Source organism: Vanellus vanellus, assembly GCF_965231255.1.
Source record: "Vanellus vanellus genome assembly, chromosome: 15".
NCBI lineage: Eukaryota > Metazoa > Chordata > Aves > Charadriiformes > Charadriidae > Vanellus > Vanellus vanellus.
This window is the reverse complement of record NC_138920.1, coordinates 13,533,694-13,552,371: the sequence shown is the minus strand read 5'-3', so window position 1 is coordinate 13,552,371 and position 18,678 is coordinate 13,533,694. Positions and strand designations below refer to the sequence as shown.

General features: G+C 47.4%; 1 protein-coding gene across 1 annotated transcript; it reads left to right on the top strand.

Moving 5' to 3' along the window:
* Window positions 1-2: 2 nt before the first annotated feature.
* TM9SF4 (transmembrane 9 superfamily member 4) lies at window positions 3-18,264 on the top strand (the record flags this gene model as incomplete). Its single annotated transcript, XM_082491133.1, has 18 exons — window positions 3-92; window positions 6,211-6,327; window positions 7,943-8,042; window positions 8,454-8,622; window positions 8,703-8,832; window positions 9,833-9,956; window positions 10,790-10,908; window positions 11,046-11,157; window positions 11,649-11,719; window positions 12,153-12,285; window positions 12,834-12,915; window positions 13,018-13,093; window positions 13,441-13,524; window positions 13,735-13,910; window positions 14,258-14,321; window positions 14,919-15,038; window positions 15,581-15,670; window positions 16,054-18,264. The coding sequence occupies 18 exons, from the start codon at window positions 3-5 to the stop codon at window positions 16,201-16,203; spliced, it is 2,007 nt and encodes a 668-aa protein (XP_082347259.1). The 3' UTR covers window positions 16,204-18,264.
* Window positions 18,265-18,678: the final 414 nt, after the last annotated feature.

The following is an 18,678-nucleotide window of genomic DNA, read 5'->3' as shown; positions in this document are numbered from 1 at the left end:
CCATGGCGATAAGCCCCGCAGCCAACCGCGCGCGGCTTCCGCTGACGTCCGCCCCGACACGTGGATCCAAGATGGCGGCGTCGGCGGCGATGGTGAGTGCGGTGGCCCCGAGAGGCCGGTGGGGCCCGGCCCGGCCCTGGTGCGGCCCCGCGTCCCGCCCGCCTCCTCCGCGGTCCTCGGCTGGGCCGGGCCGGCGGCGCGGTCCGGGGGCGACCCCGGCGCGGGGCGCTGCGAGGGGGCTCCGGCTCGGGCCTGCACCGCTCTGGGAGGGACGCGCCGCTCGGCCCGCAGCCCCGCCGGCCCCCGCGCCTCCCCTCGCCCCCCCTCGCCCCGTCCCCGCGGGCTGCGCCGGCCCCTGGCCGGGGAGGGCTCCCCAGTTCCGCTTAGGGCCTATGGCCGTCCCGCGTCTCCCCCCAGGGATGTCCCCGCGGCCCGGGCGGCGGCTGGCGGTGTCACCGGAGGAGGGCAGGGGTGAGCGGGGCGCGGCAGAGCTGGTGTTCGGTGTCCGCCGGGCCCCGCGCTCCCTCGACGGCAAAACTGGCTCCGTTTCCACGATTCACAGCGTTGTCTGGGCAGGAGGGACACGGGGCCGGGGGGCTCGTCCGCGGCGTCAGCGGAGACTGCGGGTGTGCTCAGTTGTAGGGAGCACCGGCTGTCCTCTTTGTCCCGGTGGAGTTCTGTCGAAGGGAAACGTTGGCCCGAACCAGGTGCTTACGCCAAGTCAAGAGGTTTTTGCGTTGTGTGGGATTTTCACAAGTGTTTGGCAGCGATTATCAACTCCGGGTGCAAGGATCTGCTTTACCTCCCCGGCGTCTCTGTTGTTATTATGGAGTTATTCCCTGAATCCTGGGAGAGCTCAAGATGTTTCTGGTGGGAATTTGCTAAGGTAGGTGAGCATCGGTGCCACCTCACAGAGGAGAAAATGAGCTGTTGAGACCTTAATTATCTGCCTGAAGTCTTGTAGTAGAAAAATGGATTTTCCTCCATGCTTTCATAGAAGGATATTTCCTTGATAATGTGTTGTAAGAATAGCTGTATGAATAAATGATGTGTGCCGATACAAAGGTTGTTGTTGGCCAGGGTGTGGGATGGGAGGTGACTCATGTAGCATAAAGATTGGCAGAAACTGGAAGGGAGATTGGAAGAGTGGAGGTTTTAATTTATTTTGCTTTAAGCATCTTCATACTCTGCTGGCTTTCTCCCAGGCAGGGAGGAGGGAGTGTCTGAGCTGGCTTTGAGAGCTGAAGATGGTCCTACTGGGAATTTCCTTGTAGCCTTCTCTTTTATGAAAGGCAGAGGAGACTGCTAACAGCTCTCCTGGTGTCAAAGGAGCTCTCTGAAATCAATGTGAATGCAGCGCTTGTCTCCTTTCGAAAGGCTTTCAGTGACTCCTCCAAGTGCAAGGGTGAGCTGGGCAGAGATGCAATAAAGATGAGCTTGTCCAAACAATTGTCAAGAACATCTAACGAGGCAGCCCTCGAAAAAGGGGAGCGAGTGTCAGGCTGGCACCTCAGAGGGAGTGAAGAGCAGGTGCCGTTAGTACTGTGCACGTCCTGTTAATGTGCCTGAGGGTAGAAAAAATATTACATGTGGGAGACAGCTTCAGCTTGCTCTGTTACATGTGGGTTTTTTTCCTCCCACAAAGTAGTGGATTATGTCTTTCCTCCCTTTCTGTCATCATATTAAAAAATTTTGGTAAGTTGAACAGCATATCAGAGTTTTGTGAATCCGGCTGGACAAACGCCTCTGCATAGGTTGCGTTTTCCCTGCTTTTCTTCGAAACGATCTTTGAAAGTGAAAAGCTCTTTATTATGGCTGTTTGATGTCCCTCTGTGGAAAAGAAACGGGATGATGTCCATCGTCTCATTCATATGATAGCCATCGTTGTCCCTTCTTACTTCCTTTTCCTCCCTTTGACCAAATACAATGTTGTGCTCTTAAGTTTCATATGTAGCCTATAGAGCTGTAAGACCTAAACCAGCACTGATGCACTACCAGCCCTATTAAAACGCTTGTGGAATGCTTGAAATTGCTACTACTCGAAGGTTTCAAGTTGTCAGTCTACAGAAAACGCTTGCTGATAACCTGGGCAGGGATGTCCTGGACGTGACTGGCCCGGCTGTGGGCCAGCTGGGTTACATTAGAGTGTGTTGGCAGAGTGCCACAGGAAAAAGCTTCTTGTCAGCTTCTGTTTCCCCCTTCCCTTAAATAAATGTTGGAGTTCAGGCTCTGGTGGTGCTAGCTGCGGGGACCACCAGCCATAGAGGAGCACACACATGTGCATGGTAATGGCATAAATGCACGTTGTAGGTTCTCTTCGTGCTTGGGCAGGCTGGAATTTAGCTAAGCAGTTCTTTTTGGCAGTGTGTTTTGTAAACCTTTTGTGAATTCACAGAAAATGGCAATATATTTGAAGTCTTTCTAAATGAGATAAATTGGAGAAACCGTGTCCTGGAATTGTTTGTAAATAACAAGTCCTGTGATAATTATCCAGAAGTACCTTCTTGGAGAGGGTTTGTGTGCGAATCTCTGTTCTTGCTGCATGTAGGACAAGAAATACTGTGTTAGAATGGCTGCAAGTCAGGTTTGAGTTAATTTATCCTTACAGCTAAGTGCTTAATTCTAAAGTTAATTACAGGAATAGATTTTCAAAATCTTTCAAGCGAGATCCCACAGACTTCAGGATAGTTGCTGTTGCCTTTAGAGGGTGGGTGTGCCAAGTTATGTGGCAACGGGGAGAGCGGCTGCTCTGGGGGGGTGGTTAGTGTAGCTGTGGTTGCAGCAGTGCTAGCAGTATCCTGCCTGAACCATGCCAGGTGTTCCCGGGGTGATGCTCTCTGCCTGCTCTTGTGCTGTGATTTCCCCGGGCTGCTTTATGCCAGTGCAAGAGAGAAATCAGTGTGACATCTGTTGGGGTCCCGTGTGCAGATGGAATATAGTGAGATTTCATTTTTTTTTTTCTTTTAGGGAAAGCGAGAGAAAGAGATTACTTCTGTCATTTATGTCATATCCTCTTAAGAAAGAGTCTTTTGCAAATATGTGTCTGCATGTATGTCTATAGTAAAATAATAAGACTTGGTCAATGCAAGTTATTTTTGTCTACGTGCAGCTGGGTTTTTCTTGATCTGGAGTTGTGCATATTTGTTGTGCTTCTTGTTGCTTTGTTGTACAATTTCCTGGCACCTCAGATGCAAGACTGTCATTGGAGAGACTTTTTCGTGCATGTGTTTTGAAGTGTAAATAGTTGGTAAAGGCCACGAAGGCAGTGTCTCCTGTCTGCTGGAAATCTGTGCCTTGCCAGGGCTCTGTGACTGAACTAAAGCAGAGTTCAGTCCTGCAAGTTTTGACCTTGCATAGGAGATAACTTAGCTTGCAGGCATCTCCCAAATGAGATGATTGCCTGGCCAGGCCCATGAGTTATGCAGATGTTTTGGCATGTGCCCGTGTTGTCATTGCTAAGCTGCTGCCTTCATTTGGAGAAGATGAAACACATCTGTCAATACGAAAGCAAAGATCCTGGTAAGAAAGATCCCTGGCTTCAGCCTGCACGTGCTCTGCCAGGTGTGAGCTGACAGGTTAGGAACTCGCACTGGATATTTCCTTCAGATTTCACTTCCAAAGATCCCCCCACCTGTTGCATTGCAGTGTTCCTGTTTCTTGCTACCAAATATTTTTTCCTGGCAAGGCTTTCCATAGTCCCCCTCTTGTATTTCTGTTGCCTGGTGCTGCCTGAGTCATCATCATCTGTATGCAAAGAGGTTTCTTTCTTTCTGCCAAAGGTGTTATCAAAAATTTCATCTTCTACGTGCTTGCATGTCTCCTGAGCTCCTTCCAAAGTTCTGTCCTTATCTTTTCATCTTGCAAGCTCTTCAGGGCAAGGGTGGCACCAGTGTGTTTTTGGTTTTTATTAAGTAATAGTGTGCTGCGTATGTCTGGCGCTTAGTGACAAATGAAACAAGATAATTGCTATAGGTCACTGGCTGCTGTAGAGCGTGATGTAGGACAAGAGTGCTCTTTCCTTCCAGTGCTTCACCTGCCCAGGAGACCTTTTCCTACTTGGTCAGAGAGTCACAGAGCACTCTCTTACAAGATCGGAGAAGGCAAAATTTAGTGAAGCACAGAAAACAAGCCCCATATTGTTTCAAGGTAGATCAGTATTGAAGTCCAAGCAATTTTAAAAAGAGTGCTTCCCAGCTGCTTTCCAAATGGGGCTTTTTGCATTAAGCTGTGCTTAGAATAGATCTGAAAATCTCCCTTGTAAGCAAAAAAGATACATCTAATAATTTAGTATTAACACAATTTATGTAGGTGGCTAGCATTTGCATCTTAAATACATTTCAGGTGTAAAAAAAACCCAATATTTATGACTTTTTTTCTCATCCTGCTCAGTGGCAGTAATTCTGGATACTCTATTGACCTCCGCTGGTGTCTGGGCCAAATGTACCTTACTAGCCTCCAAATAAGGCAAAAGGAAGGTGATGAAGAGGAAGGGGGTGTGGGGGCAATAAACACAGATTATTCCCCCCCCCACCCCGCAAATGCAGGATCCCTATGACGGAGCTGCTTTTTGTCCACACCTGGCTTGTGAACGTTGAATGTTTCCTCTGGTGTTGTGGGCATGCTGACTGTGCTCTAGCGCCGCGCTGAGAAAGACGCTGTGGCTGTAGCGGTGCAGCAGTCTGCCCCGTCCAGCCAGGAGGAGTGGTGCTGGTGGTGGTGTCAGCGCCCCGGGGTCTGTGTCAGCACCCAGAGCTCCTGCCAGCTACTCTTTGCGTCCCAGATCCCAGTTCCCCTCTGCCTTCCCTGTGGATCACTGCTGACAGGGAGCAGCCGTGCCGGGACTGGCTGTTTGGGACAGGCTCTGCGGGTGGCTGCTGGGAGCCTGAAGCTCAATGTGCTTTATTCTCTGCTGCCCATGGCATCTGTCTTGTATATGCAAGCCAGCATTGCTTTTAATTCCCTCACGGCCTGCCCAGACGGTGTTAATTGGTGGCAGGGTAGTGCTGAACACTGGGCTGTGCTGAGCCAGAGCAGGCACCAGGCTGGTGATGGCTCATTTCAGTCCAAGCCCATCTCGCTTGGTCAGAATGCTTCCTCTGCCTTTCCCTTCTATATTTGTCTCCGCACCCCTGATTGCAGAGCTACTGCATGTAGGTGGATGGACAGCAGGTCACAGAGACCGATTATGCCTTCCCTGCCAAGGATGTGCAGGAAGGCAGCAACTGGGTTTATTATTGTTGCTTCATTAGCTTGAGAGGCTCTGGGGTTTGTGTGGTTTTCCAACGGTGCCATACACACGGGGAGTTTAGGAGAATTAGCTGAAGCTAGTAATACAATGAGATTATACCAGAGTTGATATTCTAATCCAGCCAAGCTGCTGCTGTCTAATACTCTTTAAAGCTCAATTTTCATTTCACAGCCTTCCTGCTCATACTCGAGCTGGGCTGGGTTACCTGAGGTAATGGTAGGGACCGAGGAAGCAGCAAAGTCCGTTAAAGGGTTTGCTGCCACTGCTGGTGTACAGGGTCTGGTTTGTGTTGGAGCCCCTGTGGAACTGCTTGAAGTTTCCAGCCTGACCCATCTCCTCGCTCCCTGAAAAGGGGGTGAAAACCTTTTTGCTGTGTTACTGAGCTGTGTTGTGGCACGGAGGGGTGTGGAAAGAAGAATGGAATAGGAGGGAGTGGTGATGCAACCATTCCTTTGGATGCAGTGAGCGGTTAGTTTGGTGTCAGACCTCACCCTTCACTAACTACTCCACTGCAGGTAGTGGCATGTGAGCATCAATCCGTCAGCAGCTACAGGGCAACTCCTGGTGTGCAGAGTTAACAGAAATCCAATGCCAGGGCTGTGGCCCTCTTCTCTAGTAATCCATGGGGTTTTCTACCACACAGGTGTTAGATGGGTGGGAGTAGAAAAGTCAGATGACAGCCTGCTAGATGAAGCGTGTTACAGACAAGAAGTGCATTTTTCTTGTGTTTGAGCAAAGCCGGTGTTTTCTTAATTGCAGATGAGGAGACAGAGACACAAAGAGTGGAAAGTGACTTGATGAGAGTCACAAAACAAGAATAGCTTTTCTGAATTTAATTTTTGTTTAATCACCTGACTGTACAGTCTTTCTAATGTCTGGGATGAACACTTACAGTCTTGTTGTCCGTCTCTAGTGTTGTTCCCATGTTTCAGTTGTATTAATGTTTCTTCTCCCTTTTGCAGGGAAGGCTAAGATATATGCTGGTCTTGCTGCTGTTGTTGCTGCATGGTACAGACTCTTTCTATGTACCCGGTGTGGCTCCTATCAACTTCCACCGCAATGATCCTGTAGAAATAAAGGTAGGATGAACTTAGATGGAGCTGTTAGTCTGTTTGGTTTGGGTTTTCTTGTGGTTTGAATTTTTCCTTCTTTAAATCATAGCAGCTAATTAGGGCTAGAAAGTCAAATTTGGAGATCCTGTTGCTAAAATTCTGGGGGCAGGTATTTTCTCTTTTTCACAATGTTTGTGTAGGGTGTTGGGGATGAGCAGCCTTCAAGCAGTCACTGTTGTCATCCTACCTTGCAGTTCCCAACATGATTCTTTTTTGCTTCTGGTATCTTCTACCAAATTCCTTCTTCAGGTGCACCAAAGTCCCCAAGATGTTGCTGTATTTGGGAAAAGATCCCTCTTTCTCACTGTAGCTTTGAAGTTAATTTAATCAGAGACTTTTTTCCAGCATTATACTGACTCCAAAGTGCTTTTAGAGGGTGAGCCTTTAGGTAGTACGTGACTGGTAGAATAAAGAAATGGTTTGAATCGGACCTTTTTCAATTTTCTTTTCTACCCCTTTGCTCGTGTTGTGTCTTCAAGTCAAGTGAAATCCATGATAAGCCCTTTCCAAGTGCAGACATTTGTCCTTGGGTGTTGCAGATCTTACAGCCCAGGCTTGCTGAAAAGCTGTTCCTGTGCAGTGTAGCTGGTAGTGAATGATGGACCTGCTTCACCCATACGGGAGAAAGCCAGGCTTTGTTTCCAGACATCAGCAATTTATAGCCCATTTCATTTATTTTTCTAAAGCTGTGGCCTCTGTCTCAGCAAAACCCAGCACCCTTGGGGATGCTGAGGTTGGCTGCTCCCATGTGAAGCACAACACAACTTGCTCTCTGGCCACAGGCTGCCAGACATAGGCTATTTTTAAGCAAATCAGACTTGCCTGTGGCTACAGTAAGCTTCCCAGAAGAAGGAGGTATTGGAATGGCTGTTCTCAAAGGGATTTCATGAGCCAAATGCTTCCTCAAGTGATAAGGCAAGTCAGCAGTTTGCCAGTGCTCTTCCAATAAATGAGCTTGGCTGCATTACAAAACACTTCTGTTTTTCAGAGCAGCTCTGGCCTTGGCTATCATGGTATGTCTCTCTACTTCCCTTGTGCCGTTGGTTTGTGGGAACTCTTCTGAAATCTTGGGGTTTTGTCACCATCTGTTGTCTTCCCAATCTGATGGCTCTCTGACTTTCCTTACAGAGATAAAAAATGTTGAACTATTCATATCACTAGAGGCCAGACCTCTAGGTCCAGTGTGTCATGATTTTTTTCTTTTGGAGGAGGAAATAACTGCAGTCTTGTATGAGATGTGACTCTTGAATTTCTTTTGAGCTCTTTTTTGATTCTTAGGACTCCACTGAGTCATAAGTTTGTGAAACCAATCCATCATGCTTCTTTCTTCAAGTGTTTCTCTGTGAATGAATTGCTAGTAAATCGTAGAGAATGTAAAGCTAGGAATTGTGCAAAAGGAAGGGAAGCTGGAGCTCTCCCAGGAACATTAGTCTCTCTTTTTTTTTTTTTTTCATTTTATTTATTTAACAGCTTCCAAAAGTGAGCTTTATGGGAGGTGTCTTGAAGTTTTCTGGCTGATGTTGAGATGACAGGAAACTGTCTGAGTTCTTTCATGGAGATAATCCTTCTGTTCTTCCTCCAGGCTGTGAAGCTCACCAGCTCGCGAACCCAGCTACCATATGAGTACTACTCGTTGCCCTTCTGCCAGCCCACCAAGATAACATACAAGGCTGAGAATCTCGGTATGTATCTGTTGAACAGCATGTTCCTCAGCAGTAAGTGGGCTGCCATTTATGAGCTGCGTGAGGGTATGTTTACAGGAGTAAAAGCAATTGCAAATGTCATTTCTAATAAACTTTGTGGAGAGCCTGCTTTCTCTAATTTGTTATACGCTGGCTGTTTGCAAACTAGGATGTCCGTATATTGGAAAGAGGAAATGCTTTTCCTGAAGGAGGTCATGTAACCTGCTTCATAAGTAGTGCTTGATACTTCCAACATAATAAACTGTCCTTCAATCTTATCCTTGCATCTGTGTAACAAAGGAGACTTGCTGTTGTCATTCCAGCTGTACGGTACGCTGCCAACCCAGTGGCAGGATCAGTGGCGAGAAGCCTGGCAGTCTTCAACCCTGCCCTTATTTTCCTGTTTTCCAGGTGAGGTTCTTCGAGGGGACCGAATTGTAAATACACCTTTCCAGGTTTCCATGAACGTGGAGAAGAAATGTGAAGTTCTGTGCAACTTTCCCAATAAGCCAGTCACTCTGACAGTGGAGCAGAGCAAGCTGATTGCCGAGCGCATCAGGGAAGATTACTATGTCCATCTGTGAGTCATCTTGAGCATGGGTTTTTGTCAGTGGGGATTCCGTGTTGTGGACCAATTTGATCTGAAATCTGTGTTTTCAGCATTGCTGATAACCTCCCTGTGGCAACACGGCTGGAGTTTTATTCCAATCGTGAGGAAGAAGAGAAGAAGAAGGAGAAGGATGTGCAGTTCGAGCATGGATACAGGCTTGGGTTTATGGATGGTAACAAGGTAGAGAATTCAGATGCTGTTTGAGGGGTGCCTGGAGGAGATCTGGGTGTCTGTCAGAGGGTGTTAGAAGTCCACCGGAGAGTATCAGAATTGGGAATGCAACCAAAAGGTTTTATGAAGACTGGAAATATGAGAGAGAGGTCTCTTATTGGAAGAAGGGGGTGGCTGCTGGACTACTGGTGTGATAGCCAGGAGTCCTAGCTTTGCCTCCATACTCATGCAGTGGTTTCTCCTCAGCTGATCAATGTACCCCAAAGGCTAGCTAATCTTTGACGGTCTTGAAGTATCGTGTATTTAAAAAAAAATATTCAAGTGTTTATTGGAGGAAAAGCTGCTTAAGTTTGCAAATGGAAACTTAACACGTGTATTCCTGCAGATATTTTCCATGATTGTGTGCCCTTAGATTAGCTGTTTAACAGGTGCATCTGTTTATCATACTCAAGCGTTTGGTTGCACATGCAGCTCTGATCGCTTGAGCCTAAGTTCTTGTGGGTGAATGAACCTGCTGTGCCAGCTTGGGGTTGCTGCACTTTGTTCATGTAGTAGGTGATGTAAGAGCCTTTTGAAAGCACAAGCTTAGAGCAGCTGTGGTCCCCCACAGAGTCTGGGTAATGTATGTCTGCCTGGTGGAAAAAGCAGACAGGAACCTCGGGGTTGTAGCTACTGAGATCTTTCCAACTTAAATTTGGTGATTCTGCTGCCACTGAATGCATGGTTGAGATGTGAGATACAATGATATTTTCCAGGCCAGAAGTAGACCAAAGCATTGTCCCTGATGCCTGGAGCAGTTGAGGTGTTATCTTTCCAACACCTCTGTTCTCTCCTCTTGTTCTTTTAGCCTTGGAAAGAGCCTGATTTTGCTCTGTAGTGCAATGCATCTGGGAACAGTTGGAGTCTTTAGTTTTCTGCACTGAAGCTGCTTTCTGCAGTTGTTGCTTCTAAACTTTGCCTGTTCCTTCCTTTGGATACTAACATTTTCATTAATGTCAATCTGTTGTAGTTCTACCTGCACAACCACCTCTCCTTCATCCTTTACTACCACAGAGAGGATGTGGAAGAGAACCAGGAGCCCACCTACAGGGTTGTGCGCTTTGAAGTGATTCCCCAAAGTATTAAACTAGAAGGTGAGAGATTCTTAGGGAGGGGAGCAAAGGAGAAGAATCTCTGTAGGTCCAAGGAGTTGAATGCTACTGATGTATCAGGGTGCTAGTTGTTGCTTCCATTATGGTCTCTGGGCACAGAAATGAGGGAGTCTGAATTATAAGAAGAATAAACCCCTTTGTTATTAAGGAAGTACCAAAACCAGAGACATACCGTTGAAATGCAATCCATGGAAAAATTAATTAATATAAAAAGGTTGGAGTTTGGGGTTTAGGGGTTGGGTTATTTTGCACTGTGTTATCTAGCATGAAGTGTGCATGGTGTCTGGCTCTTATTGTGGCCCAGCTCTCCCCTATGGGGACACTACGTGCTAGTTCAGAGACCCACAGGATGTTTGGAACTGTTCTAGGTGGATTAAATGTTAAAAATAATGGTTAAGGGGAAAACACTCCTACCTCAGTGAGCCCAACATGAAACAGGTGTCTTGAAGGGAAGTTGCTCATTGTCTGTATCATCCCGTGCCACTCTCTTCTGGCAGCAGCAGGCTCTGTTGGAGAGGTCTTGTTTCTCAATGTATCATGTGGAATAGAGGATTTGTTCATGATCTAGATCCTTGGCTTTAGAGCCTCTGGCTTTTATCGTTCCAGCCTTATGCATAGCTTTCCTTAAAATTTGTTAATTTTAACTTCTGATCCTAGTTTTGCAAACTGCAAAGCAGGTGAGAAAGGAATGAACGCTTCCCCTGCAGTCATTGCAGCCCAGTGCCTTAAGGGTACTTGGGGCCAGGATGATTGGTGGGAGAGGTGGTGCCTCAAGGGAAGGGCTGACCTAGTGTGTCCCATGTTTTCCCCTACAGATTTGAAGGCTGATGAGAAGAGTATGTGCACTCTGCCTGAAGCTACAGGATCTGCCCCTCAGGAAATAGATCCTTCTAAAGAGAACCAGTTGCTTTTCACCTATTCTGTTCACTGGGAGGTGAGGAGTTAATGGGAAGCTGGCTGGCAGCTCACTACCCCTGCCTGGCTGGCAGTTGGTGCTCCAAGTGTCTGTCACAGAGGTGTTGTGGAAGACACTGGGAATGTGCTGGTATGAGAACTCTACTGTTCTTTCAGGAAAGTGACATTAAGTGGGCTTCCCGCTGGGACACCTACCTGACCATGAGTGATGTGCAGATTCATTGGTTTTCTATCATCAACTCGGTTGTGGTCGTCTTTTTCCTTTCAGGTGAGTGAGATGTGTGGGGTGAAGAAGGCTTTACCATTAATCTGCAGGGAACTTTAAGCCTCAGCTGTAGGTGGCTCGATGAGAATATGGCCATGTCTGAATCTGATCAGGAGGGGTGGGAAACAAACATTAGCACATAAAATCTCCTGGTTCGGGCAGTGCCCCATGGGGACAGACAGTTACTCACTTTTGCTCTCTGACTGGGGTAGCTGAGGGAATAGAATGTGGTTAATGCATGTTTTGCATGTCCATATTTAAGGAAAAAAAAAATGGGAAAGCCACGGTGCCCTGTTCCTGCTGGAATGCTGCCTTCCCTGCTCCCTGGGTTTTTGTTTCTGTCTTTGCTGAAGGCTCAGGGGAATGGCTAATGATTCGAGACCTCCTCTCCCAGTCGGAACTGTATGTTGTTGGGAGCCATGTAGTTGCACATGTGAGAGCAGCACAGCCATGGAGGAGCCTCCGAGCTAAACTTAGTTTGTGCTTGTTTTCAGGTATTCTCAGCATGATCATCATCCGGACTCTCCGGAAGGACATTGCCAACTACAACAAGGAAGATGACATTGTATGTGTTTGTTCTTGGGGCTGGGATCAGAGAGGGAGGGAAGCACAGATGAGGAAGGATCTAGTCTGAAGACTTGGATGTACTGTCTTTTTCCTTGCTCCTGTTTTGCTTTGACCTCTGGAGATGGGAGGGGCAGTTCTGTCATGTGCTGTCACAACACCTTTGGCTCTCGATGTACAATGGCAGATTACCAGTTCAGATGTCTTCAGACCTAAGTAGTGACTGCAGATAGTTCCATAAATGTGTGCCCTGATACTGGCAGATTGGGTCTGAACTGTTTTAAGCCCAACAGGAAAGAAGTTTAACTAGAGTGATAAAGTTCTCTGTATCCAGTTCTCCTACAGAAATTAACCTTTTAAGGTGGCTGTGATAGGACATTAATTTCCATCGTTAGACTGTATCTAAATACCTTCTTTTCCTGCTGTTGCTACAGGAAGATACTATGGAGGAATCTGGTTGGAAACTTGTACATGGAGATGTCTTCAGGCCTCCGCAGTATCCTATGATCCTCAGCTCTCTCCTGGGTTCTGGAATTCAGCTCTTCTGTATGATCCTGATTGTCATCTGTAAGTGGCGCATGTTTGATGGGGTGGCCATAACGAGAAGCGGAACAATGCTCAAGGGCATTTTGTAGCTCCCATTGACTTCAACCTGTGCTCACCTTAGCTTGGGTGCAGTCACATAAGGATGCTTCCTGTTGTGGGACTAATCAAGGCAATAGAACTGTGCTCAGCATTTGAGTTTCTAGATAGCATTTCCCAGCTGAAGACATCTCTTTGTGTTTATATTGCCTGTTATCAAGATAGGAGCCCTGGGTGACAGTGGGCTGGGAGACTTTTGCACATGTGTGCCTTGCCTTCTGAGCTGCACCTGGTGAAATCTCTGGGGAAATTGAGGCTAAAGCATGGTCTATAGCTTGAGATCAAAGCTGTGGCTTCCTCTCTCTGGCCAGTGCTGGAGGCTGTGGATGCGTTTTGCTTTGAGGGAAATGAGATCTGTGCAGAAGGCAGAGATTCCAGGCAGCTGTGGTTGGCACATGGGACGGGCCCCTGTTCTCCAGATGCTGGCTAGCACACGTACATCAGAGCTGCTGTTCTTTGTCCTTTTTTCTCAGTTGTTGCTATGCTGGGGATGCTGTCGCCTTCTAGCCGGGGTGCGTTGATGACTACCGCCTGCTTTCTCTTCATGTTCATGGGGTAGGTGTCTCCACTGCTTCCCACAGCGGTGCTGTCCTGCCCACCCTTCCTCTCTCTGACAATGAAAGCTAATTTTATTTGTCCTGGCTTGTTTCTGTCCAGGGTTTTTGGTGGATTCTTTGCTGGCCGCTTATACCGGACTCTGAAAGGACATCGGTGGAAGAAGGGAGCCTTTTGTGTGAGTCTTGGTGGTGTTCTGTGCTGTTTATCCAGGTTTGCTGATGGCAAGATGTGTGGATAAAGCTCCATGCCTGTTTGTGGATAGCTGGACGAAGCCTGGCTGTACTGCAGAGATTTGGTGTGGATTGAGTCCTCGTAGCTTTACATAAAAGGGCGAACACCAGAGCACGTACTATAGTAAAGCAAGAGGATTTTCTGAGATCCTCCCCACAGCCCATCCCCGATGTGCTGCAGCAAACGAGATGCTTCCTCCAGATGTGCTTTGCCCCAGCAATGAATTCATTAAAGAGAAACATCTGGTTGATTAGTCACTTGTTTTCTCTTAACCTATGTTTGCTCTTGCAGACAGCTACCCTGTATCCGGGTGTCGTCTTTGGTATCTGCTTTGTCCTGAACTGTTTCATCTGGGGGAAACACTCCTCTGGAGCGGTAGGTACCACCTTCATCCTGGAGCTTGCTGGATGGGAGGAGGGTGACTGGGCTGTCAGGGACTTGCTTAGTTTCACAGTACACACCACAGTAAATGTGGGTGTCAGTGCAGTGGTTAACTGGAGAGTTGGTCTGACAGGTGACTCCAGTCTCCCAGGGTGGGGGAACTTGCTGTCAGCCTCACTTTTGTGACTCTTGGTGTGATTCCAGGTGCCTTTCCCTACCATGGTGGCCTTGCTCTGCATGTGGTTTGGGATCTCCTTGCCCTTAGTCTACCTGGGTTACTACTTTGGATTTCGCAAACAGCCGTATGACAATCCTGTACGGACAAATCAGATTCCCAGGCAGATCCCGGAGCAGAGGTGGTATATGAATAAGTTTGTTGGGTGAGTGATGAGTGTGTAGGTGAGTTAAGCCCCCTCCCCTCAGTCTCCTTGGGTTGCTGGTCATCAGCTTCTGCTGGTCTCTGGACGCAGACAGGTGGCAGATGTGTTTCCTTGAGTAATGCAGTATCAGAGATAACCTCAACAATTTTGATGTGGTATGACTGGTGCTTATAAAAGTGGTACATGCTCAACAGTGGGAGCAGCTGTGCCATTTACTGTGTGAAATTTATTCTAGTAATCTGGAGCTGTAGAGCTTTTTCTAGGAGCGCTCTGTGTGCTGACAGGGGACTTTTAATGGCCAGACAGTTGTATTATGCTGCTTACGATTTTTCTTTCTCACTCTATAGGATTCTCATGGCTGGTATTCTGCCTTTTGGAGCTATGTTCATTGAATTGTTCTTCATTTTCAGTGTAAGCATTTAACCTACTTTGCTCCTGAATAGGATTCCTTTTGTGCCAAAGCTTTTGAAAGGGAGAGGGCTTCCACTGGAGTAGTCTCCTGTTCCTGTACTTACTGGAAGGGCTATCAGGTTCCCTCCAGGCCATTAGTTGTTGTTTCCAGAGAGAGCTGGGCTGTGGGTCTCTACAGACTGTCCTTTTGCTGAAGACACCTGGAGATGTCTATGGACACTCCTTGGTGATTTGAAGGATGGCAGTAAAGATGAAAGCTTACCATAACTTTATGTCAAGGAGGGGTCCTCTCTTAAGGCATTCACTGAGCCATTCCAGCTGCTGCCTGTTTTTCACCTTCTATGGATGGGGAGGAATTTGCTGTTCCATTGCTAGGGAGATGGAGGGGAATGAACAAGATACCTCAGAGCTGTCTTTGGGCACCTTTGCAACCTGAATGCTCTGAAGCAATGTTGTGAAATGCATTAGAAATGCAGTTTCATCTGTACGAGGCTGAGGGGTTCCTTATTTTTTGGGGTTAGTGGCTAGAATTAGTCTCATGTTCACTAATTGATCACAGTAGCATGCAAAAAAATTTCTGCTGTGTCTTTGTTTCAGGCAATCTGGGAGAACCAGTTCTATTACCTTTTTGGCTTTCTCTTCCTGGTGTTTATAATCCTGGTGGTATCATGCTCCCAAATCAGCATTGTCATGGTGTACTTCCAGCTTTGTGCCGAGGTGAGATTTCCACATTTGTAGTTTCAGTAGCTCAGGGTACTTGCTCCTGGAAAAGCAGAGGTCACGTTATTGTTGCTGGTCAGCAGAAATCTAGTGTGCTCCAGCTTCACAAGTGTGATTGCTCTTAACACCTCTTGACTTCAAGGAGAATTGAAGCTACTTGATTATCTGCTGGGCTGGGAACTGTGATTTCATACCAGAAATTATGCTGGGAGCAGGGTATTTTGAGCTGACATCTCTTTCCAAAGAAACTATTTCATTCCATCCACATACAAAATGAAATGCAGGGCCAGAGGCCGAGCTGCCTCCTTCAGTAGCAGGTGCTGTGATACTGACCTGGCTTTGCTTCACTGTCAGCTTTTCATCCTCTTTGTTTGGAGATGTTTCTGTGACGAAATAGTTCCCCAGGCCCAAACTGTGGTTTTCCTTTGAAGGAAAATGGGTTGTGTTCTCCCTGTCCCAGACAGTTCACAGATCCCCTGAGAAAGTGACACAGGAAAAGGAAGCCTGTGGGATAATGTTGAGGCTTTTTACCCTGTCAGGATTACCGCTGGTGGTGGAGGACCTTCTTGGTGTCTGGAGGATCTGCCTTCTATGTGCTGATCTATGCCATCTTCTACTTTGTGAACAAGGTATTGTTATTCTTCTCGTATGAAAGTACCACCTTTCTAGAGGGGATTGTTGGATTTGGGAAGGGAAATGGTGGGACTGCCTAGTCCTAGTCTGTCCCCATGCCAGCCCAAGGCAGCTCACCAGCCAACGGTGCTAACAGTCTTTCCAGAGGGAAGAGAAGGTTGTAAGTGCCAGACGCCCCTGCCTGCATTACCTGTGCGGAGCAGTGTTCCCTAACCCCACCTTGAAGGGGATCTCTTTTCAGCTGGACAAAAATTAATCAAGCGGAGGGTTTCCTCCCTTTGTCAAATGCCGCCTTAGAAGGCACTGGTTGGTTTGGGGAGCTAACTCTTGTTACCTCTGTACTTGATTTTGCTTGTTTTTTCCTCTTCTTCTATTTTAGCTGGATATTGTTGAGTTCATTCCCTCCTTACTATACTTTGGCTACACCGCCCTTATGGTCTTGTCCTTCTGGCTCCTCACTGGCACCATTGGCTTCTATGCAGCCTACATGTTTGTCCGGAAGATCTATGCTGCAGTGAAAATAGACTGAAGATGCACAGACCCAGCAGAAAGTAGACACCTCTGAATGCGTGTCCTCCTGGGAGTGAAGGGGACATCTTCTCCCAACTCTTTTAAGGAAACAAAATCCAGTGGGAGAGTGACAAGCGAAATAAATAACTCCTCGTTTTGGAATGTAACTTTGGCACAGTGTACATGGATTCTGGGCTACTTCTGGGGGGAAAAGGGGTCTGTAGATACCTTATATTTTAACTTGATTATCCTGTTCCATATTTGAGGGAGTTTTTTAGCAGAGAGATGTCCCTCTGTATAAGTAAACCCCCTTTTTGCTAATTCATCCTTCTTTTTTATGTTGATGACGAATGGATTTGAGACAGCAGTGGAAACACTTGTGAAAATGTTTTCTTCCAGCCCCTAGGGTGCTCTAGGATTCAGGGAGACTCTTCAGACAAATATCAGACTGGTTTTCTTTCCTGCCTTCATGTCTACACAGAAGAGGGAGCTTGACTGTGGCAAAATAAAGGGAGCCTAAAGGTTTGCCCAGCATGAGCCTGGTGTGCTCTGACCGTGGAAGTCCTGGCTTCGGCTTGTTTACAATTTGATGGAGGTGCCATTCAGAGCCTGGGAAGTGCAATTTCACCCTGAGAGAGCTTGAGAACTGCAACCCTGAGCATCGCTTCTCCCTCCCTCCCTCCGGCCTTGGACAGCACGGGCCGCTTCAGATGCCTCCACTGGAAGGGCTGAGGGAGGGTGGGATTTCCTCTCTTTTGGAAGGTGCAGCCAGCTGCAGCAGGACGTAACGTTCTGGTGGAAGTGGCGATTGTGCTGGTGCTAGAATATATGACTGGAAAGATGCACGAGGTAACAAGAGTTTGTTCTGTCGATAGCTCTGCTCCAGCTGCGTGAGGAAATGAGGCAGGCTTCCTTCCCGGGAACCCCACCGGGATTGCGCAGAGCCCTGCAGAGAGAAGGCTGCGACGCTGCTGCTTTAGTGCCAAGAAATCTGATGCAGTATTGGGCCTCAGCTGCCGCAAGGCATGTGCAGGTCATGCAGAAGGGGCTGGGAACAGAGGGAATGGCCCCGAGGAGTTCTCCCATTGCCAGGAGTGAGCTGTCTCACTACCTGCCTTGTGCTCCAGCTGCTCTTGCTACTCTCTTCTCCTTCTCTTAGATTCTCTACCTCCAGGGAACAGGAAAAGTGTATACCCCATAGCTGTATTTTGTTCTTCTCCACAGAACGGTCCAAGCCCTCTGGGATAGCCAGTGTGGGCTCTTCTGCAGCGGGCTCTTCTTTTTCCGTGGTTTGATTCCTGAATCAGCCCATGGGAAACTCTTTTTAAAAGAGGTTAATTTTTTTTATGTTGGTCACTTCAATTATGTTTACCAGTAAAAAGGTTCCACGTTACAGTGAAGGCTCCCTCCATCCCCAGACTAGCTGGATTCAGTCAGGGCTGCAGGGGAGAGGTTTTTTTTTTTTAGTGAGATCTATGAAAATTTTGCTTTTGCTTCTTGCTGTAGTAAGCAGTAAGGTCTCCAAATGACCAGCTGACACAGGTGACACCATTCCAACCCAGAACTGTCCAAAGCCCTCCCTGTCACCAGCACTGATGTGCACCCTTGAGGGGTTTGGGGCTTTTTTTAACCCCAGGAGCCATAAGAGTTTCCACCAGGTCCACAGAAGGACCTGTGTCTCTTACTGACAGCCTTGTCCCCTGCGGGGATCTGGCTTCCCAGGTGGCTTGACTCCTTGGCACTGAGTCTTTCCAGCCTCACCTAATAGCTCCTTCAGCCGCCCATCATGCCAAAGTCTAATCGGCCAGGAATCAAGGATGGAAAAAGGGAGCAGGGGGTGTGCAAGCCAACTGTGCTGTGGAGTCCTGCATCAGTTCTGATTTGAGATCCCTCTGTGAGATTTTGGTTGATTTTTTTTTTTTGTTTGGTTTTTTTTCTCCTGCCCCTGCCCCAGTGGAGAGGCTCAGCCAGCATTGATTTCTCTCCCTTCCCCAAAGTGTTTTCTCTGTATTCTTTGTAATTTTTAATTAATGTATGTATTCTTTGTGTCCTATTGTAAATAAATTGCCATTGTCCCATTGTCCTGCTCTCCTGGGTTCTCCTAAGCCATCTCTTGGGATTTTCTTTTCATAACACTTAGCCTGTTTGACACCTGTCTGGTCTTTGATATGTGACTTCAGTGAGAAGCACAGCTTGGAATACACTGTGGTTTTCTTTGTAGTATTTTCCTCCTGGTAAGCTTGACTGAGCAGTAAGTTTTTCTCAGTGTGGCATGTCCTGTATACTGCCATATATTGTAATTTAAAATGCCACCGGTCAAGGCATTTGGATCTGTTTCTCACTGTACAGCTCTTGTGTGCTGCATGGTAAGACCAATTAAGCAATTTGTGTTGCTTAGGACTTGTGTAGCGCTAATGGATAGAGCAGCAGGACTGTGGGATGGCTGACAGGCTGGGAATGATGGGCAAATACACAGTGCTTTAGAGCAACAGAG